At 38.4% G+C, this 26,930-nt stretch overlaps 1 protein-coding gene across 1 annotated transcript in view; it reads left to right on the forward strand.

Annotated features, from left to right (window-relative positions):
* Positions 1 to 26,930, forward strand: part of LOC120524992 (CD209 antigen-like protein C) — a 60,513-nt gene that overhangs the window by 10,883 nt on the left and 22,700 nt on the right. Inside the window, exons 2-4 of the mRNA XM_039746910.1 lie at positions 15,260 to 15,361; positions 20,899 to 21,051; positions 24,037 to 24,188. Coding sequence (XP_039602844.1) covers positions 15,260 to 15,361; positions 20,899 to 21,051; positions 24,037 to 24,188 — 407 coding nt within the window. The remainder of the gene's footprint in view (positions 1 to 15,259; positions 15,362 to 20,898; positions 21,052 to 24,036; positions 24,189 to 26,930) is intronic.

Genomic DNA, 26,930 nt, shown 5'->3' on the forward strand with positions numbered 1-26,930 from the left:
CTTTTGTCAATAAAGTTTGTTTTTAAAAATAAGAAAAAATAGGGCAAGAGATACAGAGCAATGAAAACTAGGACAAACTGCCTTAAAAACAGCTTTTATCAAAAACAATCATGGCCCTGAACTCATAATAAAACTCCTCCATATCATTCTCCCAATGTGCAATATAGACCTTAAGTCAACCAGTGCAATTTGTATATTTGTAAAGTACTTTAATTACTATTTGGTTTGTTATTATTTTCAACGTGGTCTCAATAATTCTTAAATAGAATATGTTTTGAACAACCTGGACCCTTACTAGAGTTGGCTGCCTGGCCAAACTGAGCAACCAGGGGAGAAGAGCCTTGGTATGAACCCAGTGTTCACTCTAGCTAACCTTGTGTAGAGGTGGGAGGAACTTCTAGAAGGACAATCACCATTGCAACTCTCCATAGAATGGCTGGGAGATACATTAAAGACTGCTTGGTGTTTGCCAAAGCTACCTAAAGGACTCACAAACTATGAAAAAAAAGATATGCTTGGTGATGAAACAAAAATGTACTGTTTGGCCTATAAGTATAAGTGTCCTATCTGGATAAAACCAGGCAATGCTTATCACCTGTGCAATACCATTCTAATTGTGAAGTGGTGGCAGCATCATACTGTTGAGTAGTTTCTAAATGGCAGGTATTGTCAGGATAGACAGGGATGAGAGAAAGCTAAATGGGAACAAGGTCAAGATATATTCTAATGAAAACCTGTCTCAGAACAATTTGGGCCTCAGACTGGAGCAAATATTCACCTTCTGTAGTGGATTGTAACATGAGGAGTGAAGCTGATAAATATTTGTATGGTTTTATTTGTAATGTTCAAAAGTCAGAAAGCTAGAAAAATCAGTGTTCTACCCCCAGAGTTTCATTAATGAGTTAAGCACCATCTGCGTGAGATTTAAGGTTTAATTATTTCCTTTCTTTCTTGTTTCCTTCTTGTTTATTACACCCACACAGTAAAGTAGCTCAGCTGGGAAGGGGTGGGTGTGTATAAGAGTGTGTTCATTGATGAATGACCGGGAAGGGACATGTAGACCTATTGCATTGGATGAACTAAGGGAGTTGCCCACACTCATTAGTCCAGGATTTGTGATTGGAATGGTATAAGTTGGCCACCTCTCTCTCTCTTTCACCATCTGGCAATGAAGAGAAGACCACCTCTCTCTCTTTCTCGTACTATAGCTCCATGATTAAGACAACTCTATCGCTGCAGCCATATTTAGATTGACATGCAGCCTGTTTCAATAATCCTTTCAAAGGCTGTGGGGTAGTAAGGTCCAAGCTGGACAAACATAACGCAGAAAGCTGCCTATGGACACAAGATGCACTGCTACTAAGGATGTAATGGTATTTTTTGTCACACTCTTTTTATTTTGTTAATATTTTTGGGCAAATCTCTCTATTATAAAAGAAAATCTTGAGACGAGACGAGACTATTGCCAAGAGATTTTTTCAAGTTGGTAGAGGGGATCCTGCCCTCCTCTTAACCATTTCCGGTTAACGGCACGGCCACAGTCCTCTCACCTCTCATTCGTGTGAATTTTTTTGTCAGACGCAGTTCCTGCACTCTCAGCTCTTATAAATTTTGACGTTTTCCTCACTTTAAGTTCCCAATAAAAGAAGACTTATTATGTCCAAATCTTACTGAAGAATTTTATCCCAAAGGGTTATCAACAGAAGAATGAGTACACAGGCAATCCTAGCATTGAGAAATGATGAAGTCAAACAAATTAATGCGAAAATTGTCGATCCGTTACAGGGTAAATTGGTTAAATGTGTATCAATAGACTATGCTGAAGCAGTTGGTGGTGATGGTGTGGAAGATGAAAACATCAACTCACAATATCCCATAGAATATCTACAACCGTTAACACCGTCCAATCTTCCCCTGGCCGAATTACTGGTGAAAGAAGGATGTATCGCAATGTTATTGAGTAATTTATGTATGAGTGATGGGCTACGCAATAGGACAAGATGAGTTGTATATAGAAAAGACAGTTGCCTTTCAACTCCACAGTCATCTTACATGTAATAATCTGTTTGAAAAGTTCCAGTCAGGTTTTCGTTCAGCCCACAGCACGGAAACAGCACTGCTCAGGGTGACAAACGATCTACTGATGGCAGCTGATGCAGGCTCACCATCCCTGCGTATTCTTCTAGACTTGTCAGCGGCCTTCGATACAGTCGATCATTCCATCCTCCTGGATCGTCTTCATCACACTGCTGGACTCTCGGGAACTGCATTACGGTGGTTCCAGTCCTACCTGTCTGGCAGGACTGAACAGGTCTCGTTGGGAGATTGCTCCTCCAGACTGTCCACCGTCTTATGTGGGGTCCCGCAGGGGTCAGTTTTTGGTTCTATCCTTTTCAATATCTATATGTTACCTCTTGGGCATGTCATTGCCAGACACGGACTATCTTTTCATTGTTATGCCGACGACACGCAGCTCTACATTAAAACTGCCCCAAATCCTTCAGAGGCCACATTACACCTTACTACATGCCTGGAGGAGATAAAAGCTTGGATGAACAGCAATTTTCTACAGCTGAATAGCAATAAAACTGAGGGACTCCTTGTTGGCACCCCCCACCAGATTCGTTCTTTTCCAATACTCCAGTTCACTTTTGACAGCCAGGTCATTACTCTTTCTTCCTCGGTCACTAATCTGGGGGTTCGGTTTGATCCACAGTTGACCTTCAGTGACCACATAAAACATGTGTGTAAGGCATCGTTTTACCATCTACGAAAAATCTCCAAACTCCGCCCCCTCTTAACCCTCCCAGATGCAGAGAAACTTGTCCATGCCTTTATCTCTTCAAGGCTGGACTACTGCAATGGACTTTTTGTGGTTATTCATACCAAGGAATTACAAAAGCTTCAATATATCCAAAACAGTGCTGCAAGAATCCTACTAAGAGTAAGGAAATTCGAACATATTACTCCCATCCTCAAATCACTTCATTGGCTCCCTGTTTCCTCCCGGATTGAGTACAAAATTCTTCTATTAACCCATAAATGTATCTATGGCCAGGCACCTTCTTACCTTCAAGATTTGATTCATTTACAAACTTCCAATTGGATCCTCAGATCATTTGGCAGCATGCAGCTTCAGACTCCCCTTACTAAGCTCCGTATTATGGGGGGTCGAGCTTTTTGCTCTGCTGCTCCACAGCTCTGGAATCAGCTCCCTGTTGAACTGAGAACTACACAAAATCTGGACACTTTTAAAGCAAATTTGAAGACTTTTTTATTTAGGAAAGCATATAACTGCTGAGATTGTAAATTTAATCTAGTCTTTTAAACTTTTCAACTTTGTGGTTATTGCTCTAGTTGTAGCACTTTGAGATTTTGTCAATGAAAAGTGCGTTATAAATAAAATCTATTATTATTATTATTGAAAATTGGTCAAACAATTCTAACATGTAAAATTTTAACAGGCGACAATAAAGGTAATGTAGTACATATTCTGCGGATAACATTAGACACCAAAGGAGATCTTGAATTGCCATTCATATTAAAACATTTACAGTTTCCCGTTAGAATAGCTTTTGCTAAGACAATTAACAAATCACAGGGACAAACATTTGAAATAGTAGGTTTATTTATTAGAATTGAATGAAATGATATTCACTCACGGACAGTTATACGTTGTGTTGTCATGATGTAAGTCCAAACACAGAATCAAAACTCAATGTGATATTAAAGAAAAGTTAATTCCAAATATTGTTTTTAGTGAAGTTTTACAGTAAAAGTGTAAGTTTAAAAACTATTTGCGTGTTAATTTCAAAGCCAAACAGAACAAAAACGTATAACGCAACGAATAACTCTTAACGCAACATTTTACTATTTTTTACTATGGTTAATTACTCACTGTATTGTAAAATAGTTAGTTCTATTATGCATATGTTACAATTCCCAAAAAAATAACACTCTGTTCTGTGGGCTTGGGTCCGAACACAATCAGACTGACTGAGATAGATAGATAGATAGATAGATAGATAGATAGATAGATAGATAGATAGATAGATAGATAGATAGATACTTTATTAATCCCAAAATACAGTCCTGCACAGCACACAGTGACCCCAGCACCAATCACCCTCTCCACAGGGTCTCTCTTTCAGTGTCCGTGGGCCGCCTTTCCTCTCGTCATGGGAGCTTCGTCCTGCTCCCGCTCCCGACTCTAGATCTCTGATTGGAGTAAAGCAGCCCCTTTTATTCTCACCCGGATCTGCTCCAAGTGCCTGATGACACTCTTCCGGAAGCACTTCCTGGTGTGGCAGAAGTGCTGCCCTTGCACACGGAAGCACTCCAGGCGTCCCTGAAAGGTCCTTCCTCCACCCTCCCAGGTGTGTCAGGTGTCAATCTCCCGGGCTTCACGACACTCAGGGTGCCCCCTGGTGGTGGCCACGGGCCCTATTGGGCTTGAGCCTCTTTGCTTCTTCCCCGTGGTCCCCTCTACATCCACGGCGGATGCCCTCTCGTGGCCCGGGGGATGTATAGACCACCTCCTGGTCCTTCTAGGCGTCCCTGTGACACTATTTAAATTGTACTTACACTTCCCCATACGCAAATGGCAGAGCCGTGATGTGGCTAGCACGTAGTGCCCGCCCAGGGTTTGGTGAGCGAAGCGAGAAGGGGGCAGAGCCCCCTAGGTATCTATAATACATAATTAAATGTGTAGCTCCTTCTCCTGCCTGTTCTTCCTCTCTGTCTAATTGCCTGAGGTTATAGATAAAGCAGGGAAGATGGGAGGAAGTGCTGAACTACAGTTTGGTAAGTTTATAGGATTTGAAACATTTTAATAAAGTCTACACCACAAAGAGTATAAAGGGGAAAATAAGATCATCTAGGACTCTATATGACAAAACATTTTCTAATATGACAATGACCCTAAGCACAAAGCAAATATAACACAGGAGTGGCTTAGTGACAACTCTGGGAATATTCTTAAATGTCCCAGCAAACGTCCAGACTGGAACTGAATCGAACATCTCTGGAGAATCCTGAAAATAGCCGTCCACCACCATTCTTCATCCGACCTGACAGAGCTTGAGAGATCTGCAAAATTCAGGTGTGTAATGCTTATCATGTCAGTCCCAAGAAGATTAGATAGATGTCCGAAGAAGACTAGATAGATAGATAGATAGATAGATAGATAGATAGATAGATAGATAGATAGATAGATAGATAGATAGATACTTTATTAATCCCAGGGGGAAATTCACAAATGCTGGAACTGCTGCCAAAAGATCTTCAACTAAGCAAAGAGTACAGGGTGTGAATACTTGCATCAATGGGATGTTTATGTTTTTATTATTTATAATAAATGAGCACAAATTTCTAAAATATTGTTTTTTGCTTTTCTATTCTAGGGTACTGAGTATTGCTTGATGAGGGAAAAAATAAATTTAAATAACAACAACAACATTTATTTATATAGCACATTTTCATACAAACAGTAGCTCAAAGTGCTTTACATAATAAAGAATAGAAAAATAAAAGACACAAGAAAACAAAATAAATCAACATTAATTAACATCGAATAAGAGTAAGGTTCAATGGCCAGGGTGGACAGAAAAACCAAAAAAACTCCAGACGGCTGGAGAAAAAATAAAATCGGTAGGGAGAATGACTTAAATGACTTAAGCATAAGGCTGAAACATAGTAAATGTCAGAAAAGTGAAGTGGACAGTGGTCGAAATACCTTCTTAAGACACTGTGCAGGTTTTCCTCCTAACCGATTACTTCTGCTAATTAAAAAGACTTTAATGCTTTGATTTTATTTGGTTTACATTTTAAGATTTTTTTTTAGACAGCCACATTGTGAGAACTACACCTGTTTAGCTAAACAATGATGAGATACAATGGCAGTCATCATACATCCATTATCCAACCCGCTATATCTTAACTACAGGGTCACAGAGATCTGCTGGAGCCAATCCCAGCAAACACAAGGCGCAAGGTAGGAAACAAACCCCGGCAGGGCACAGGCCACCACAGAGTTCATCCATCCATCCATTTTCCAACCCGTTGAATCCAAACACAGGGTCACAGGGGTCTGCAGGAGCCAATCCCAGGGCGCAAGGCAGGAACCAATCCCAGGCAGGGTGCCAACCCACCGCAGGACACACACATCCACACTCACACACCTAGCACTATTTAGGATCGCCAATCCACCTAACCTGCATGTCTTTGGACTGTGGGAGGAAACAGGAGTACCTGGAGGAAACCCACACAGAGAGAACATGCAAACTCCACGCAGGGAGGACCTGGGAAGCAAACCCGGGTCTCCTAACTGCGAGGCAGCAGCACTACCACTGCGCCACTGTGCCGCCCCACCACAGAGTCATCATACAATATATTTCAATCAAATATTTGAAAGGAAAAAATTGAAGGCCATACTGATCTGCTGTTGTCCACAAAACATTTGGACTGTGCCCACAGGTCTGCAAGCAGGTCCTCCACCTTGCAGGGAAAACTTTACGGTTGATGGCAGGATTAGAACTACAGCCACCATAAAAAAACCTTACAGTGTTCCAGTGTGGTGCTGAGGTGTCACCCGTTGCACAGCTGCACTTGGGTCCCAATCCAGGTGGTATGGCGTGTGGTGGGTGCGGCAACACACAATCAGCGCATACTCCCAACCTCTCTCTCTCTGGTGCAGCAAATTGAGAGCACTAGTGAGCCACAGAATTAAAAAACACATTTAATTAACAAGAAGAACTGGCCTTTAGTTTAGACATTAGTTGGAGCAAAACCAGTGCCTCCTGTTAATTAAGTTGGTTCTCTTAAACTTAGCTGGCCATCTCTTAGCTCATTTTGAATTTGATTATTGTTTGGCTAGTGCATAAGGAAAAAAAGTAACTATTTAGGATTCTTAATGAAAAGGAAGTCTATGAGATTGGTAGCAGCAACTGGTTACAAATTAACAAAGCTACTGGAAACAACAACTTTTATTTGTTCCAAGGCCATAAGATCACCCAGCTCCCACTGGACATTCTACCTAACATAAATGATCTCAATCAGTCCTCAGGTCTTCAGGCTTCACATGGAAGAATTTGATGATTCAATCCATCAATACAGTGAATGCATGGTGCCCTGATCAGGTGGTGGTGGTGCAGATGGCCACCACAGAAACCTGGAAAAAGAACAGCAGAGAAAGTAGAACAGCCATGATAAAAATGATAATTCAATGCATATACAGAATATCAGTGTTACACTAAAATGAAGCTATGAGAAAGCCACGTTAAAATAATGAATTTTTACCAGTTTTTGAAAGTGCTCCACCATATTAGCCTGGCAAATTTCTAGTGGTAAGCTATTCCACATTTAAGGTGCATAACAGCAGAAGGCCACCTCACCACTTCTTTTAAGTTTAGCTCTTGGAATTATAAGCAGATGCTAATTTGTAGATCTACGATTACGATTTGGAGTGTAAGGTGAGAGGCATTTTGAAATATAGGATGGAGTGAGATTATTTAAGGCTTTGTAAACCATAAGCAGTATTTTAAAGTCAATTCCAAATGGGACAGGTACCCAGTGTAGTGATATCAGAACTGGTGTGATGTGCTCTGATTTTCTTTTCCTAGTTAGGATTCTGGCAGCTGCTTTCTGCACTCGTTGCAGCCAATTGATGTCTTTTTTGGGTGATCATGAGAGGAGTGCGCGACAGTAATTCAGTCGACTAAAAACAAAAGCGTGAACCAATTTTTCAGCTTATCTTTCATCTTTATAAGATATCTAACTTTTGCTATATTTCTTAAGTGAACACATGCTGTTCTAGTAATCTGATTAATATGTGATTTAAAATTCAGGTCAGGGTCAATAGTTACCCCCAAATTATTTACGTCTGTCTTGACATTTAAGCCTAATGGATCAAGTTTATTTCTAATACCCTCATTATATCCATTTTTGCCAATGACTAAGAGTTCTGTTTTCTCCTTATTGAGTTTGAAAAAATTAATATTCATCCAATGAGAAATACTGCTAAGACATTGTGTCAGTGAGACAAGAGAGTTGGGGTCATCAGGCGCTATTGATAAATACAGTTGTGTGTCATCAGCATAGCTGTGCAGCCACTGTGGCTCTCTGGGGTTTGAGTCCCTTGAGTAACATCACTGGGCAGAGTAATTTCCAGGGTCAACTTGTGATCATTTTTTGGGATATTTTCTTATCAAAATATCTTTGTATAGAATAACATCCAAAAGTTACCAAGTTCATATTTTAATGTAATTTTAAATGTATGACCTTTTCCAAAAGGGTTTTAAAATATACAGATAAACTCTAGATATTATGTTCTAAAAGAAGTTGACTTTTCTCACTTAACTGTCACATTCTACCTATGGTACCTTAACTTTCTCAACAGTTCTGTAGTTCTGTAGTATGGATCAATGACTTTTTGCCAGATGTAATGACAGCAGGGGCAAATTCTAACCTAAACTCAAGTGTGCAAAGTTAGAGAAGCAAAACATCAACCGATAAGTACTGGAACACTTTTAACTTGATAAAAACAGTTCCCAGAGGAAACAAATAAAGGACTATGGAAACTGAGATCACACATTGGTGATAGTTCAGCATTTTTCTGTGCAGTTATGCAATTTTACTACATATTTATATCTTTAGTCTTTTTCGAAGATTCTGAAGATTTGTTTTGTTTTTTTTTGTAATAGCAAGACCACAATATCAAAGTAGCTTTTTCAGTTGTTTCTGTAAACTGTCGAAATGTGGGTAGCAATGAGTCTGCAAAGTTTCGAACCTCCTGCTGCGGTGCACACCCTCCATGGTTTCCTAAATTTCTACTGAACAATTCAGCTTACTAGGCTTGTGTATTTAAAAGCATATTTAGATTTTAAAAGGGAAGTACAGATAAAAAAAACAATGTTTGCATTTACAAAAAAATAAAATTAATGAGAGATTTTCCAAAGTTACTGACACACATATGACTGACGAGTTTTATAAATTTCTTTGATAGATAGATAGATAGATAGATAGATAGATAGATAGATAGATAGATAGATAGATAGATAGATAGATAGATAGATAGATACTTTATTAATCCCAAGGGGAAATTCACATAATCCAGCAGCAGTATACTGATTCAAAAAAACAATATTAAATTAAATAGTAATAAAAATGCATGTAAAAGCAGACAATAACTTAGAATAATGTTAGCATTTACTCCCCCGGGTGGAATTGAAGAGTCGCATAGTGTGGGGGAGGAATGATCTCCTCAGTCTGTCACTGAAGCTACTCCTCTGTCTGGAGATGACACTGTTCAGTGGATGCAGTGGATTATTCATGATTGACACAAGTTTGCTTAATGCCTGTTGCTCTGCTACAGATGTTAAACTATCCAACTTTACTCCTACAATAGAGCCTGCCTTCTTAACAAGTTTGTTCAGGCGTGAGGTGTCTTTATTCTTTATGCTGTCTCTCCAGCACACTACCGCGTAGAAGAGGGCACTCACCACAACCGTCTGGTAGAACATCTGCAGCATCTTATTGCAGATTTGGAAGGACGTCAATCTTCTAAGAAAGTATAGTTGGCTCTGACCTTTCTTACACAGAGCATCAGTATTGGCAGTCCAGTCCAATTTGTCATCCAGCTGCACTCCCAGGTATTTATAGGTCTGCACCCTCTGCACACAGTCTCCTCTGATGATCACGGGGTCCATGAGGGGCCTGGGCCTCCTAAAATCCACCACCAGCTCCTTGGTTTTGCTGGTGTTCAGTTGTAGGTGGTTTAAGTCGCACCATTTAACAAAGTCCTTGATTAGGTTCCTATACTCCTCCTCTTGCCCACTCCTGATGCAGCCCACAATAGCAGTGTCATCAGCGAACTTTTGCACGTGACAGGTCTCCGAGTCATATTGGAAGTCTGATGTATATAGATTGAACAGGACCGGAGAAAGTACAGTCCCCTGTGGTGCTCCTGTGTTGCTGAACACAATGTCAGACCTGCAGTTCCCAAGACGCACATATTGAGGTCTGTCTGTAAGATAGTCCACGATCCATGCCACCAGGTGTGAGTCTACTCCCATGTCTGTCAGCTTGTCTCTAAGGAGCAGAGGTTGGATGGTGTTGAAGGCGCTAGAGAAGTCCAAAAACATAATTCTTACAGCACCACTGCCTCTGTCCAAGTGGGAGAAGGATCGGTGTAGCATATAGATGATGGCATCCTCCGCTCCCACCTTCTTGATGTTGGGTGAAATGTGAAACCCGTGTTTCTTCAGGAAAGTTTTGTAAGCTTTCTGAATTTTAATGTTTTAGACAGTGCATTGTTTCTGATTTTTTATTTATGATAACATTTTAAAAGAAACATTCCACCTAAAAATATTTTTTATATGTTGCCTCATGTACAAAATTAATCTAATGTTTTCATACAGAATGGATATAACATTTCTACTAGAATAGGAATCTTCAGTAACCAGCATTGGACAACAGCAAAAAGCTCCAAAACATCCATAAAAAAAAAAAATTCATGTTACTCTTGTGGCATAATCCACATGTCAAGTCATTCAGTTATATGACCATAGCATCCCAATCGTAAGTATTTTTTAGTAAAATATTGTTAAATAAACCCTGTCCAGAAAATGGACAACACTCTGGTGACCTGAGCATTTCAATTAAAGACTTGATTAAAGCAAAAGAGTTTCAAAATGTCACATTTTGCTGCTACATACATTGAATAATGCTAATGTTGATCCATTATATTTCTAAATTTCTTCAGATTTCGTCAAAGAAAGTACTATCTATCTATCTATCTATTCAATATAGTGCCTCTCACATCTATCTATCTATCTATCTATCTATCTATCTATCTATCTATCTATCTATCTATCTATCTATCTATCTATCTATCTATCTATCTATCTATCTATTCAATATAGTACCTCTCACATCTATCTATCTATCTATCTATCTATTCAATATAGTGCCTCTCACATCTATCTATCTATCTATCTATCTATCTATCTATCTATCTATCTATCTATCTATCTATCAAACAGGGTACTGGAATGCGGTACACCACTGCTCATCAGGCTACTGCTTTATCTGTAAATCCAGAATGATTGATAGAATCGTCTGGTTTTTTTTTTTAATAATCTCAAATAAAATGTTTTTGTCTCTCCATTTACTGTTTCTACATCATGTCTCGGCATACAGGAATCAGAAAAAAGAGCACCAGAAAGTAATGTGAATCAGTTTTATAATGTTTATTAAAAAATATAAAATCATTCTTTGGTACTTTGATCCACCTTATCTGAGTTACAACTTTCTTACCACTGGGCAGTTAGTTTTATTATCGTACTCTAAGTCATACTTTTATTATTGTTGATTATTTTTCATCTTTTTCAAAAATTGCGTTTCTTCCTTTGAGCAAGTCAAATGTCCACTTTTTTTTTTAAAAAAAATGTATTTTTAATTTAGCATGAGTGTATCAAATTAAATATTTTGCCATTGTACACTTTTCAACCAAGCAACTTCCTTTTTCCACTTCCTCTGTTTTCTTAATTTGTGTCTATGTTTGTAACCACAACATTATTCTCTATTTCTCTTTTATCGGAGATACACAATGTGTACTTTTTAAAATTATCTGTATTGTATTATTATACAAATGAATAATATGTAATTTATGCACATTTGGCTGATTTCTTTATACGAGGAGATGTACTCACATAAGTTTAGCTTCTTGCTAAGAGTTTGTGAGGCGGGAATTGAACCGGCAGCCTTGAGTGCCTGTGCTAGCACACAGTGCGGCCTTCTTTTACTTAAAATGGAGAAAATGTTTATTGTGACAGGTTTTCTGACTGACAAGCCCAAGAGCAGGGCAGAGCTGACATCTTGGTGGTACTGGACAGGTATAAAGTCTGTTGTGAGAAAAAGAAAAAGAAAGAAATCCTCACTAGTGAACAGAGGAAGAGTGATGAAGAAGTCATGGAGTGTAAGATGCATGTGCACATTTTTGAACAATTACCGGGTTTGATGCATTCAGATTCTATATGTGCCAGTTATTTTTCTGTGTATAATAAAGTTTATTTTTATTGCTGTCTTGTTTTCCTGTATTTATGCAATGTTGTCTGCTGTGATCAGGTGACCACAGCCATTGCACTTGTGACATCACAGGAAGTTTCTATAAATTGGGAGGCACTTGCATACTGGTGATCCCTTGGTGGATACAAAATCCTTTTCATCTTCTTTGGTGATAATTTCTAATTCAAGTAGGCTTTAGTGCGAGCTTTGCTTCTTTGGTTTTGACAGTTTCTGATGCTCATGTATGACTTTGTTTCACTTCTTGATCCTCATCACTAAATCTTGTTTTGTTTCTGTGATTTTCTTTCTTATTCTGTTAATTCTGACTATGGTTTCTTGCCTTCCTTTCATCTCCTAGTTATCTCTTGCTTGAAATAATCCCTGGGCACTCTGCCTGTCCTTAACATGGGGGAATGTTAGTCCAATAACTGTACCTTGGGATAAGTGGGCGCCTGTTGATTTAAACTATATTAACTTTTGTGTTGACACCATTGTACCCTCAAAGACAGTGCATTGCTTTCCAAATAACAAACTTGTTGTATTTTCAGCTTTTATTCAATTAAAGAGACTCAGAATATAAGGTTAGCTTGTTGCATGCTCCCTTTATTTCCTTATTCCCCAAAACAATAATACACATACAATCCCATAATATACAGTCAATCCCATCAATCCTGTATTTAAAGAAACTGGCATCCTGCAAATGCTATAAAACTAAGAAGCTAATAGGTCTCCTCAATGAGAAAAAGAGAGGATTCAAATCAAGTAACAAAGAGGCCCTGAAGGATGCTCAGAGTTTTAAAGAAAAAGCTGAATAAAGGAAATGAAACTTAAAAAGGTAAAACAGAAAACAAACTCTCAGAATAATATGAAAGATATTTATAATGGACGGGGTATTGTTACTGGACTAAAGCAATCCATGGCTCAGGTGCTACACAGGGATGCGGACAAAGCTAATGGCCTGAACCAGTTATTTTAAAATGTCCCACTCAGTGACACCTTCTTTCAATGACCAGTCTCCATACGCCATCTGTACTACATCAACAACTCCAACCATGTCAACTGGAAAGGCCAGTGACAAGTTCACATCTGACCATCACTATTGGCTGTCCATAAAAGAAGGCCAAATAAGGAGACAGCAGATGAAGCTACATACAGGGAAGGCTGTGGGACAAGAATGAGTCAGTCCTCTACTTCTTAATGCCTGTGCTGGCCATCTTTGTGGTACCCTCTGTCACCTGTTCAGTCTGTCCCTAAGGCTTCAGAAAGTCCTGCTGCTGTGGAAAACACCCTACATGGTTCCTGTTCCAGTGAAGGCAGACCAGTAACACTTACAATGCACATCATGAAGACCTTTGAGAGGCTGGTCTTGGACTAAAGGAGTCCTCTTGTGTTAGACCAACTTGGCACACTGCAGTTTGCCTATTGGACAAGGAGCATTAAGGAGAAGTAAATGATAAAATTATCCATCTGCTCCACAAGGCTTATTCTCATCTGGACAAAGCTGGCAGCTCTGTGATGACTATTTTTATTGTCTTCTGTTCCTTTAATACCATCTAGCCATCCCTGGGCAGAATGAATTTTGTGAGACTCAAGGACTGTGTTTCTGATACGGATGTGAACAACACTGAAGCACCAGAAGGAACAGCCCTGTCTCCTTTTCACTTCACTATGTACACCACAGAGTATAAATAACACACCAGGTCATGTCACTTGAAGAACTTCTCAGATGATTCTGCACTTATGGTGTATATTGACAAACGGGATGAGACAGAGTATTAGAGTCAGGTGGGGAACTTTGTTTCTTGGTGCAAAGACTATCTATCTATCTATCTATCTATCTATCTATCTATCTATCTATCTATCTATCTATCTATCTATCTATCTATCTATCTATCTATCTATCTATCTATCTATCTATCTATCTATCTATCTATCTATCTATCTATCTATCTATCTATCGTATAGTGCCCGCTTTGCACATCTAGCTATTTCCGGAAAGTCCGTTAAAAAGCTTATTTATTAAGTTAAAGCACCGCTTCGTTTATTTTTTCCTGAGCCGTGATGTTTTTTCCCCGTTACATTTCGGGAGTTTTACAATGAGGGATCTACATATCATCCTTCTCATTTGTAGTTGAACATTTTACACTGTTTGTGATGGTTTAACATAAAAACGCGGCGATACTATCTCCAGTGCGTGGAACATCATAATTTATCAGATTGGCCGCTCGCTCGGCCTTACAAATGGCCAGGCAAACCTCTAGACACCCCCAGCCTCCCATTCACGCGGGAACAATCAAGGCTTTCACTTACCCCAGTGGACTCAAATAAAAGTGGGAAATAAGTGGCTTCACTTGGGACGTGGGATGACATCGCAGATCAGCTCGAACTACACGATACAGAAGGCATACATCCTCACACATGTTGATGTAGTTGAGGGGCTGTTGCTGACATCGAGAGCATTGCCGCTGACGTACTTACGCGCTTGTTAACGGAACCAATAGCTGAGTGCACTGAAAACGACACTGTGCCTTTTCGTAAGAAACTCGTTCACATTTATTGGATTCCCAGTTTCTCAAAGATGGATCTGCATAGCCTCAGAGAGGAGGAAGGACTGGTGTGTGGTTGGTGAGCGCGTCTGTCTGTGCGTGTCAATTCAGAAGGGCCTCACTGCTGAAGTATTGCTTATCTCATGTTCTACAAAATGGGAGACAATGGGGACTTGTGTCTGCCAGCTAAGGAAATTGACTACAGAAAAAAAAAGAAATAATAATAATAACACACACAATCGCACTGTGAGTTCTTCATAGGTTACATCTATCTATCTATCTATCTATCTATCTACTCTTCCTTTAGGTAATGTTTGATTATATCCCATAAAAACATCCTAAATGACATCTGTTCTAAAACTTAGGATCATCATTATCACAGGTTAAGATGTTCAATCAAAATAAAAAAAGAGTTGGGGTAAATAATCTAATGTCCATATTGGGTCAATAAAAAACCCAGAAGGCACAGCACTGAGTCAGCATTTAAAGACATTATGAGGGTTAAATTAAAGCTTGTTCTCCTTACTTTTTGGTACCACAACTCATCACATTTAAGGGGTGAATGACATGCCAGCCATATGAAACTACAATGTAATTAGTGCTGTTTGTGGCTCATGTAGTTAGTGTGTCTTGTTCTTTTCTTTTTGCAGGCTGCTGCGGGCTGTCTGCTTGCTCTTGCTGTTGGGTGGTGGTGTCTCTTATTGTGTTGCTCATTCTGTTGCTGATTGCCTTTGGAATATTTATAATACATGGTAAGTATCTGGTGAGTGAACCATTTTATAGTTTAAAACAGATACATTTCTAAACTTTCCTGAGATCTGAAAACGTTGACTCATTTTGTCTTCCTTCAAAACGTTCTCAGTAGTTGAATAAGACCCACAATCAACCTTTTACATTGCTGTGTATAATAAGGATAAATGAGCCTCTTACAATAATCTGCAACTCAATTTAAATAAATCCAAGAATACGTCTATTAGGGTCCTCATGGGGGTGTAATAGTCAGGATATATTTATATCAATATGGGCCCAGTTGAGTTAGTAAGAGTTCGATCAAAACACGTGGAGGACATTAAAATGTGTGGCTGAGTTATTGTAGCTCATTTTTAGGTGTGTTTAAATACAATGAGATAGGCACCTATTGTGAAAGCTCAAGTCTGTTCATCTGTCTATGCATATAAAACAACTTGGACCAATTTTGTTGAAATGAGGCCTGCTTATTTTTCAATTTATTGATTTCCACTTCAAGCACTGTGTGTGATCATATGTGTTTACTTCTAAAAGTTTTTTTTTTCTGCCCTGATCCCTTTTTGATGATGATGATGAGAGGCTTTAAACAAATAAAACTTTACGTGTGGGCATAGTGTCCAAGTTCAGAACAAAGAAAATCTGTTCACCTTAAAATTTACCATCAGGGAGCCACATTTGCCCGGTATGCATAATGGTTATTCGCTGTAATATAGTTGACCTTTCTCTTCTGTTATTCCCTAACAGTTGCCATAACTGAATAGCATTGCAAGTCCTATATCATGAAAATTACTACGGCCAGACATGCTCAAGCAAATTGCAGATCTTGTTTTTGTTATTTAGGTTATGTTAATTGGCAACTGTAAACTGTCGCTGTGTATGTGTGTGTATTTGTGCGTGTGCGAGTGATGGTGGACTAGGGTTCTGCCCATCCCTGCTTTCAGCCTTCTGCCCAATCCTGGTGAGACAGCCTTGGGCCCCCACAACCCTGAAATGGATTGAGAAGGTTCTAGAACCTACCAACTGAACTCAATCCATTGAAGGCTACAGTGCCTGCACAGCCCCCTTATACACCTGAATGTAACACCATTTTTTACATTTTCAAATTTCAGTTTTATTTGAAAATAAACATTGTAATAAAATCAACAGACTTGAAGGATAAGGTGTGCTACATAAACATTCTGAAAAGAAGTTGTAAGTTGAGTCTTTTCAGCATAATGATTCGATCTACAAAATAAGAGGAGCATAATCAGAGAAGACAGTGGTATCATAGCTGCAAGACTGAATAGAGAGTAGTAAGGTGTTATCAATAAATACATATTTGATTCTTGAGTAATTATGACATGCCAACAAAGAGTAAGAATAGTCCTTTGAATTTCAGTACAAAATCTTCTTGAGTCAGAGAGATTGTGATCCGTAATAAACTGTGTAATTGGCATTATAATTTCTTATGTTTAGAGATGAGTGAACCCCATTGAATTCCACAAGTTCTATGGAAATGTTCGGAAACTTCAAGTCAATGGGGAAAGAGAAACAGAGCTAGTTCAAAGGGAATTATGATGATACAATGATCTTTTTAACTGTTCCTCAGAGCTATGGAAGCAATTATTGTACCGAAAATGGCCAAAAATGTGACCTTAGTTGTGAGGCAGCAGTACTAACTACTGTGCCACCCTATGATAAAATTAATAGAAATGAAATATCAGAACGGTAAAAGGACAGGAAGCATGAATACACTATGGTGTGTCCCTCACAGATTCAGTAGCAGATACTTACCCCTTTCAAGTCGAATAGTGCATTACTGTTGTTGTGGTTAACTGGTGGTTTGCATGATGCAGTATGGCTCTGTATTTCTGCTCATGAATTCTTTTGCAGAAAATCGTTTGACACATTCACATCTCTCTAATGACAACTGTTTCTGATCTGTCAGGCATTTAGGGCCTTTTCTTTACCATAGTGAGGATTCTTCTGTCACCATCCTCTTTGCGATTTCTGAGCTCACCAGTGTGCAGTGGCATAGCTGGGGCAAGGGGGACATCTGTCCCCGGGCGCAGCATCCAGGGGGTGCCAAATTGATGTTACGAAATTTTAGAATGAAATGTTTTCCATTCTTAAATGTACTAAAAAGTAAATAAAAACATTTGCATACTCAGTCCATCACTCCATCAGTATGAGGATATCTTTTTCCTATGCTTTTTGTCTTTTTCTGATTTCGAAGCACGTATTAGTTCTATATACCCAACAGACAATAATTTATCCCCTTCACTACACTAACATGCTTGACTTCCACCAAGAAACATTTTTGGCGTTATTAAACAGGTTGCGCAACTGACATGAGACATTAGTGTATCATTGTCTAAGTTGTTGCAAACACTATTTCTGTGTGCCATGTCATCCATGGCAGAGGAAAAATTGTCAGCCTTGGCTTTGCTGAGTGTGGAGCAGGAGGTTACCGACAGAATACATTTTAATGAACTAATCGATAAATTTGCAGCAGCAAAGGCTAGGGAAATTTCCCTTTGAAGTTAATAATCTATATATATAATTCACTAAGTCAAGACACCCATGGAAAGGCAAGACAACCATGGAAAGCACGCCGGAAGGGGCGTGGATTCACTAAGCCGCCGACAAGTGAGACACCTAGGGCACCCACCAACTCCAAGACCATTGGATACGACGACAACTCACTGAGCCACGCCCACCAACTCGGACGCGATGACACAGAAAAACCGTCGTCATTTATATTCGTCTGTCGTAGAGGTCACATGCAGCTCCGACCCACGTTGACTGTTCATAGAGGCATGTTTCTCACGGAGGTGAATCGCCATATGCAGCGTGTAAAACTATTTGCGAGGGGTATCCCATGGAATCCTTAAAACATTCCTTTACAACTGAGGTTAAAACACAATGAAGTGTGCAGTCTTTAAAAAACGAGTGTTCGGTTACGACACAAGACCGCGTGCACTATAGCAAACTGTTTTACACGCTACATACAGCAATTTGCATCCGTGACAAACATGCGTCTTCTTAGATGCTCCTGCACTTTGTACACACACCCCTCCCACCTCGCTACCACTGTGGTCGGGTGTCTTGATGGATTATGTATAGAAAGGCAGCCAAAACCTTCACAGAACAATGAAAAGTCTACGTGAGTCACAGGTGCATCTGGACTGTACAAAGTTGACAACGACTCGAGTGACCAGTTGGAGGTGGGCACATGAGCAGGCAGTGTATACTGAATGAGAAATCAGCACACTAGCATGATGGAGGGAGCGGAGTGGACGTCCTTCTCCTCTCCTCCCGTTCCACCCTAAGCGCCTGAGCACCACACGGACGATGGTGTGTTGGTTCGTTCCGTGCATTGGTTAAAACCCAATGAAGGAAGCATTCTTTAAAAACCAATAAGCCCTGTGCCTCTGTTTCATTACCGTCTCACCTGCTTCACCAATGCAGGCCCTGCAACAGTCGAGACACTCTCTTGGCAGCTGACCTTCTCTGTGCCTGATTGGTTCACACAGAGGCACCACATGACCAGGCGGTGTGTATGCTTCGAGAACGAGGGTGGACGCGACAGGACTATCTAAGAAGAGGCATGTTTGTCACGGATGTAAATCGCTGTATGCAGCGTCTAAAACAATTTGTCGCGAATGTGAATCGCTGTATGCAGCGTGTAAAACGCTGTATTGTATGTTGCCCTCTCCAGAGTTGCATCTTTTCATTCACCTACAGTCGTATACACAATGAAGTGAGCAGTCTTTAAAAACCGAGTTTTCGGTTACAACGCATGGCCGCGTGCACCATAGCAAACTGTTTTTTTACAAGCTACATACATCAATTCGCATCTGCAACAAACATGCGTCTTCTTAGATGCTCCTGCACTTTGTACACACCCCCTTCCCACCTCACTGCTACCGTGGTCGGGTGGATTATATATAGAAAGGCAGCCAAAACCGCACAGAGCAATGAAAAGTCTACGTGAGTCACAGCTGCATCTGGACTGTACAAAGACGACAATGACTCGAGTGACGAGTTGGAGGTGGGCACATAAGCAGGCACTGCATACTGGACGAGAAATCAGCATGACAGAGGGAGCGAGTGGACGTTCTTCTCCTCTCCTCCCGTTTCACACTCCGCACCTGAGCACCGAACGGCCGATTGTGTGTTGGTTCGTTCCGTGCATTGTTACAATGTTGCTTTTCTTGCTGATTTATTACATTACCGATTTTTCAAATCTTCATTTTCTCCCTGTGCTTAAAAATTATTAAAAAACCGGCCTGATTATGCGGTGTATGGTACGCCGCAGGTTGGCTAGTTACATTTAAAGCATTATACATCAAACTCTTTTTTTTTACTTTATACTAACTTCATTTTCAGGTTATTATATTATTATATCCAATGTAACGTTTAAGTTTTTGCAATGATGTATTTGAATAATATTTTAGAATAATATTTTCGAACTACCATTGTTGTTTTAATTATTTTACTTTGTTCTATCTTTATAAATTTAGCAAAACCTTGAAAATATACGCATAAAAGTGCTTTAAAAAATTAAAATATTTCAAAATTTAAAACTACTATAAATACTATTATTTTAAATACATTTTTAAAAAAATTCTTTCCCTTCCCCATTGCATTTTGGCAAAAAGGAGGGAGCGTGAAATCTTCAGTTGTCCCCAGGCACTGAAAACCCTAGCTACGCCTCTGCCAGTGTGTTCTTTCTTCTTAATGATATTCCAGACAGTTGATTTCAGTCATTATATGGTTTTACTGATGCCTCTAATGGTTTTATTATTGTTTTCTTCTTTGACTTTGATTGGGACAGCTCTTGTCCTCGTGTTGAACAGAATACAAAGGGAGGAAGCTAGCTGAGGAATCTTATGAAGCAGTGAAATATACTTGAAGAATCGCAAACATATGTGACACCAAATGTCCCAAACATGGGGGGCCACGTATAAAAAGTGTTGTCATTTTAACATGGTGTGACCGAAATGAGTGCAAATGCCTTTAAATGGAAGTTTGCAATGTGCACTTTAATCATGTTTGAATTTGTTTGATTTGTAATATAAACTATAGAGCAGATGGGTAGATAAGTAAAAATGTGTCTTTGTTCCAGTCGCAATGGAGGGTACTGTAGGTTCTCCACCTCCATGATATAACCATAGCTGCCTTCATGCTCCAACACTGTTTTAATTAATTAATTTATTTTTTACATCATATTTAGAATGCAAAATTAGACCAATCTCGTTTGTTTTTAGACAAAACAGGTCCTTAGTTATTAAGTTGGTCTTCTATTAAAATACTAACTCAGCTTTAAAAGATGTGTGATATAAGAACGCTTTGTTTTGTCATTTAAAACTGTTATTGAAACCTTTAACATTGCACTTTAAAAGTTTAAAGCTAGAATTTGTTTAACATAAATATCTGTTCTTTTGTAGAGTGAGTCCAGAATGAACACCTACTGTCACTTACTACATACTGTACGTCAGGACCTTGGCCAATCTTACGCAATTTTAATAATGTATTCGTTTTCATTTCTCATTATCAGCTGAAAATAAGTTGCAGGATATGAAAAAGGCCTATGCTGGCTTATCAGAAAATCACTCCTTAGCAAACGAAGAGCTCAACCTTTTGTGGAATAACTTCACCCGTTTATCAACAAAGCATCTGACTCTTCAGTTTAATTACAGCACACTTTTTGGTAAGAACAGTATTATGTAATTTTGAAAAATGTAATTGTTAGCAGCTAATATAATCAATGGTAAAAATTGTAATTGTCTTCTGCAAATTCAGCTATAAAGTTCCCTTTACCCATGTTTTAATAATGTAAAGTATCTTATTTTAAATCCTACCCGGAGTAATAATGATTGATTTAGTTAATCAGTTTGTTAGATTATGTTATACCAAGTTTCCCTGAAAATAAGACCAAGTCTGATATTAATTTTTGCTCCAAAAGATACACTAGGACTTATTTTCTGGGGATATCTTATATTTATTCATGTACAACAATATACATTTATTAAAATACAGTCATGTCTTCTTCTTCTGGAATATCATCATAACCCTAAATTTCAGCCTGAATTTCTTGCTACTCCAGCCGCTTTTAAGATCCTCAAGGGTCAAGGTGCGCGCTTCGATGTTTGATGAATGGTTCGATGTGGTAAAGCAAAATGCCGACATACAAATACATTTGTGGTGCTTTGATATTCAAGTGTCAAATATTCCCCAAAGTAATAACACAATACGTTTTAAAAGTCTCACATACTATCTTCTGTACCGACTTATTATTATTTATTTTTTTGCACCTTTACAATACCATCAGAATGTATGGCGGCGTATTTGAGCCACAGAGAAAAAAATATAAGGACATAATAAAAATTTCTATTTTGTAATTAAAGTGGAAATTCCGGCTTAAACCGCATAGTTTACTTTACCATTACAGCAGACCGTTGTAAATGTCATCTTAAAACTGACCCAGTTGTTAAATCACTACATGCTTCTTGGGCTTCCTCCTGACCTGACAGCATCGCCACACAGAACACGTTACATTTATAATATTCCAGCTCTCTGCACATTTAGAATTCTTAGATTTATACTTGATATCACGTTAACTTTTTTAAAATAATGAATACTGCTAATAGTTACACATATGGGTTGGCACAGTGGCAGAGCGGTAGCGCTGTTGTCTCGCAGGGAGTCACATCCCTTGTGATCCCTGCTTGGAGTTTGCATGTTTTCCTGGTTGGTTTCCAGTGTGCTCAGTTTTCCATCCAAAGACATGAAGGTTTGGGGATTTGGTGAAGCTACAATGACGTGTGTGCTTGTGTTCACCTTGCGATGAGCTGATGCCCTGTCCAGAGATTTTGTTTCTGTCTTGTGCCAAAGCTGCTGGAATGGGCGCATCCCCAAATTGATGGATCTTTAAACATCTTTTTCAGAGATATTGCGGCAAGGTGTCCTCGGAATTTAATGGATGTTTCGGGCACAAGCATCGCATTGCGTGAAGTATAAACCTGGCCTTAGACGCCTTACTTTTCAGCTGACGATTTTGACCGGGGCTTATTTTTGGGGTAGGGCTTATATTACAGAGAAGCCTGAAAATCATGCTAAGGCTTATTTTCAGAGTAGGTCTTATTTTCGGGGAAACACAGTACATGAATTTTACTTGAACCTTTTATAGTCCTATAGTTTCCTACACATATATATTAATTAAGTCAATTAAGTCTACTTTAATGAATTGAGGATATCTATATGACGGTACAGCAACATTTTTATAGAGTATCATTTGACTGAGGAGCAGTAACTAGAAGCTAACCTCCACAATTTTGTTCAAAAATGACATTTTGTGTGTAATAAACGTTTGACTTTGTCTCATTTGATCTTAGAGTCAATATTTCATCCAACCCTACAATGGAAACCAGGCAGATATAAATGTACTATTTTTGGGATAATTTTTGGTATTGCCTTTATTCATTTATTTACTGCTAGGAAGGCAAGGCCCCCTGGCGCTTTTGGCACCCAACCCCCAGTTGTGGCCAGAATATTAGTAAAATCTGTAAATCTACAAAAGAAAAATTATTATTTATTGGAATCAAAATCACAAAATTCTATAAATATGTAAAATAAAACTTATTTATTATTTAAAGGAGTAAATATCATGAAATGAGAATAAAATATTCCCGTTAAACTGAGGTCCATTGTCCTCAATGAGTATTTATAATAGACAAAATAAATGATCCATTCATTTTAACTGAAATTCTTATAGATAAAAAACTTTTTTTTTTTTAAATTACTCATTTAAACAGGAAAAATCACATGAAAACTAAAGTTGTATGCAACATAACTCGTAACTCGACCTTCTGCTAACTAAATCACCTAAATACAAACATTGGTGTTATGAATAGACAATTTTTTTAATAGATTGTTCCTATGAAAGAAAATTTACTTGATCAAAAATAAAAACGACGACTTTCTTGATGTTAAAAACCATGACTTCTTGATATTTTAGTTTATAATTTAAAAAGAGAATAAGAATCTGAAAATCTAACAACATCACATTAAAGTTTGATAAATTCCGAAAAGAATGATACCAAATATATATATGTAGGTTTTAAAATAAGCCCAATTTAAAACGTGACATAAAATCGTTGCACTTTTAGGCTTAAGGATTTTTATATACAGAGAGTAGATTGTACAGCTCTTCTGAGTTGTCTTAAGTTAAAACAAGAAAAAACTTTCTTGTGCCAACCAGATATAGCAGTGAGAAATGGTTAGTGCTGTTCAGACTACATGATGCTCTTGGTGTCTGCACTAATAGTCTTGCTGAAACCAGATGTATAATATATAAATAACAGTGGCAGATATCCGCTTTCTTATAACTTTATTATGTCTGTATTGAACACTTACTGATGCTGCCTCACAGCTCACTCACTGTCTGTACTGATATTATGTACCTTCCCTTTATCTGGGTGAGATTTTCTTCACTTTCTCCACTCTTACTCCCAGAATCCTAACAACATAAGTATTACTGTACATAGTCAAAATGTCTTTCGATGGCTTTATTTCTGATGCTGCTAAAGTCGGTTCTAGTGCTCTGTAATGCTGAATTAAATTAAACAGGTTTTAGTAATCGATAGTTGGATGGATTGGTATTACATTAATGGGATGTTCTTTTTCCTTCTGATAGACAAAAAGTGCCCAATTTGCCCATATGGATGGCTGATTAATCAGACATCATGTTACTACATCTCGACTGATCAAATGAATTGGAAGGATAGTCAAGGTGATTGTGCAGCCAAAGGAGGGCATCTGGTGATAATCACAAATGAAAAGGAGCAGGTGAGACGGACTTCCCATGTACTAAGCATACACTGGTATTACATAAAGTAAAAGTAAAGAATACAAAGGCACAAGAACATTCAGTCCTTGTATTCTCACCCAGGTAGTATTTCTGTCATACCCTCCTATATTCCATTCTTTTCACAAATATTCATTAAGGTTAGGAATCAATGTGACCATCAAAGGATGTGATCCTGCAGAATCCCTTCAGTTAAGTAGCATATGAAGTACTTAAAGCCTCCAGCTGTAGACTTGCATTCAAGATGAAACTATAGAAGCACTTGCTTTTCATATGGTTTTGTGAATCATGAAGAAAGTCACAAGTTATTGAGCTGCAGTGGAAACTATTGACAAGTTTAATGAAACATCTTAGTTATCAGTGAACCATGGACAGTTGATGCACTGAATGGTCTTATGTCATCCATTAACATGTCATGTTTCTATGTTGTAAAATAAAGTGGTGTCTTAAAAAACTGAGCATGGTTTTCAATCAACAAGGGGAGGATGGCTTCATTCTATTTACAGAAATCATAATCTTGCATGCACAATAAATATAAAATAGAATTACTTATCATCAGTTTGTTAGTTTTGAAACCAAATACATAACCATGAAGATAAAAGTCCCTGGACAACAGCTACAGTCAGGTCCATACATTTTCGGACAGTGACACAATTTTCATGATTTTAGCTCTGTACATCACCACAATGGATTTGAAATAAAGCAATCCTTAGGTGAATGAAGTGTAGACTTTTAAGTTTCATTTAAGGGGTGTACCCTTAAATTAGATGGCTTTGTTTCAAATCCATTGTGATGGTGTTCAGACCCAAAATGTTTGTAAATTGTATCACTGTCCAAATACTGATAGACCTGACTGTAAATGTAAAGATATTGTATTGTCACGCTGTGATACTGATTGTTGCCCTCCATTTCTTAGCAATGGCTGATCATCCTACTTCCTTCAACTGATCATTTAAAGACAGTATTGACTCTACGTTCTTCACCTACTCTTAAATGCTTAGAGTTTCCGATTGGTAAACCTTTTCAATTCAGATCTTTTGATTGCATCATAATTTATCATTCTGTGCAACATTCTACATTCATCTTCACTTGTTGCCGTCCGTACCTCTTCCTCAAACAGTAGAGTCCGGTGACAGAAAAAAAAAAATCTACACTTTCTACAAACTAGCAGGGAAATTCTACAGCCTGTATATGTCCTTTTTGTTACCCTGGACCAATGTCTACCTAAAATGCCATCATAGTCATCGTGATAATGTTATCACTGGCCAGGTCTGCGTCATCTTAGAGTTTAGGATCCCACAGTATAGTGTAGTTTACACTATGAATAAAACATTAGAAAAAATCTTTATCTCTGAGTGACTGACATACCATCTTGTGCCCAATGCAGCAGGAAAAGGCTCATGAACATGAATTAATGAATGTTTTGTAGGATATATCTTATTTTTTGCTGAAGTCCATCTTTTTTCTCTGTCTTGTGCCTGATGAGGAGGTGGAGATTATCATGGCATGAATTCAGAAAGTGGCATGAAAAAAGGCTATTGAGATAATGAATAGGACCAGGAGAAGAATGAAGTGAAAAAGGAAAAACCTGGGGTTGAAAATGAGTAGACAAGAGGTCCAGCAACAAAACAAAATCGTGAAGAAAAATTTTAACTCAAAAATGAGTCTTAATGAGAGAATGAAGCACAATGAAAAAGAGTGTTATCCAATATCAAGGATGTTGCAGATAATTACACAAAGATTTGTCTACATTACTTCTGTTACTGACACCATACCCCTAGCTGCAGGGTACTCGCATCACCTCTAAAGAAGCTCAGAATGGTGGTGTCAACAAGGTGGCAAAATAATGATGTGGTTTAAAGAAAAATGAAAATTCACCTTTGAATAAGACCTTTAAAAAGTGTAGGAGGCAGTCAGGATCAAACCAGGGACTCTTGATTACAAGTCAGTACAGGGGGTCCTCAGGTTACGACACAGTTCCGTTCCTACAACAGTGATGTAACCCGAATTTTGGTGTAAGTCGAAACACACCCAAGCCTAAGTCACTTACCTATCTTAACACATTTGCAAAATCATAATCTAGAACATAAAAACAAAAAATCTAAGCCTGAGAAAAAAGAAAAGGACATAAATATACTGTACTGTACACTGTGCTGTAGTAACAGAAAAAATGAGTGTAAAAAATGCTTACCTTTATTCCTTCTCATGTCTCAATTTTTTTAAGTTGTTATGGGAGTGAGTGTTGTAAACTCGAAACGTTGTAACCCGAGGACCCCCTGTAAATCTTACCGCTATGCCACGGTAGCTGTTGCATCGCCCTTGAATCTTTTGTGAAAGTGTTATTTGATCTTTGGACTTCAGGCTTCACACATTCTATAGTGTATGCCTACATTTTGTAACATTTATTACTAAAATTTGAAAAAATGCATGTGTTCCAAATAACGATGTATTATTTCCACTCTAAAACTCCAGCAGTTCACTCCCAGATAATCAAACAAGGCACGAGCTGGGAGAACATTGTGAACGTTCTACATGTAGTCAAAAGGAACATCAATTATTGATACAAGGTGGGAGACACTGAACTACTGACAGCAACCTCTGAAAAGCATTTAGGGGTTTATGTTGACACAATGTTTTCCTTGTCTAAACATGCAGAGAAACAAAAAGGCAAATAAAACACTAGATGATATTGTAAAAACTTGACATTTTGAAATGTTACACTT

Source organism: Polypterus senegalus, chromosome 3 (assembly GCF_016835505.1).
Source record: "Polypterus senegalus isolate Bchr_013 chromosome 3, ASM1683550v1, whole genome shotgun sequence".
NCBI lineage: Eukaryota > Metazoa > Chordata > Cladistia > Polypteriformes > Polypteridae > Polypterus > Polypterus senegalus.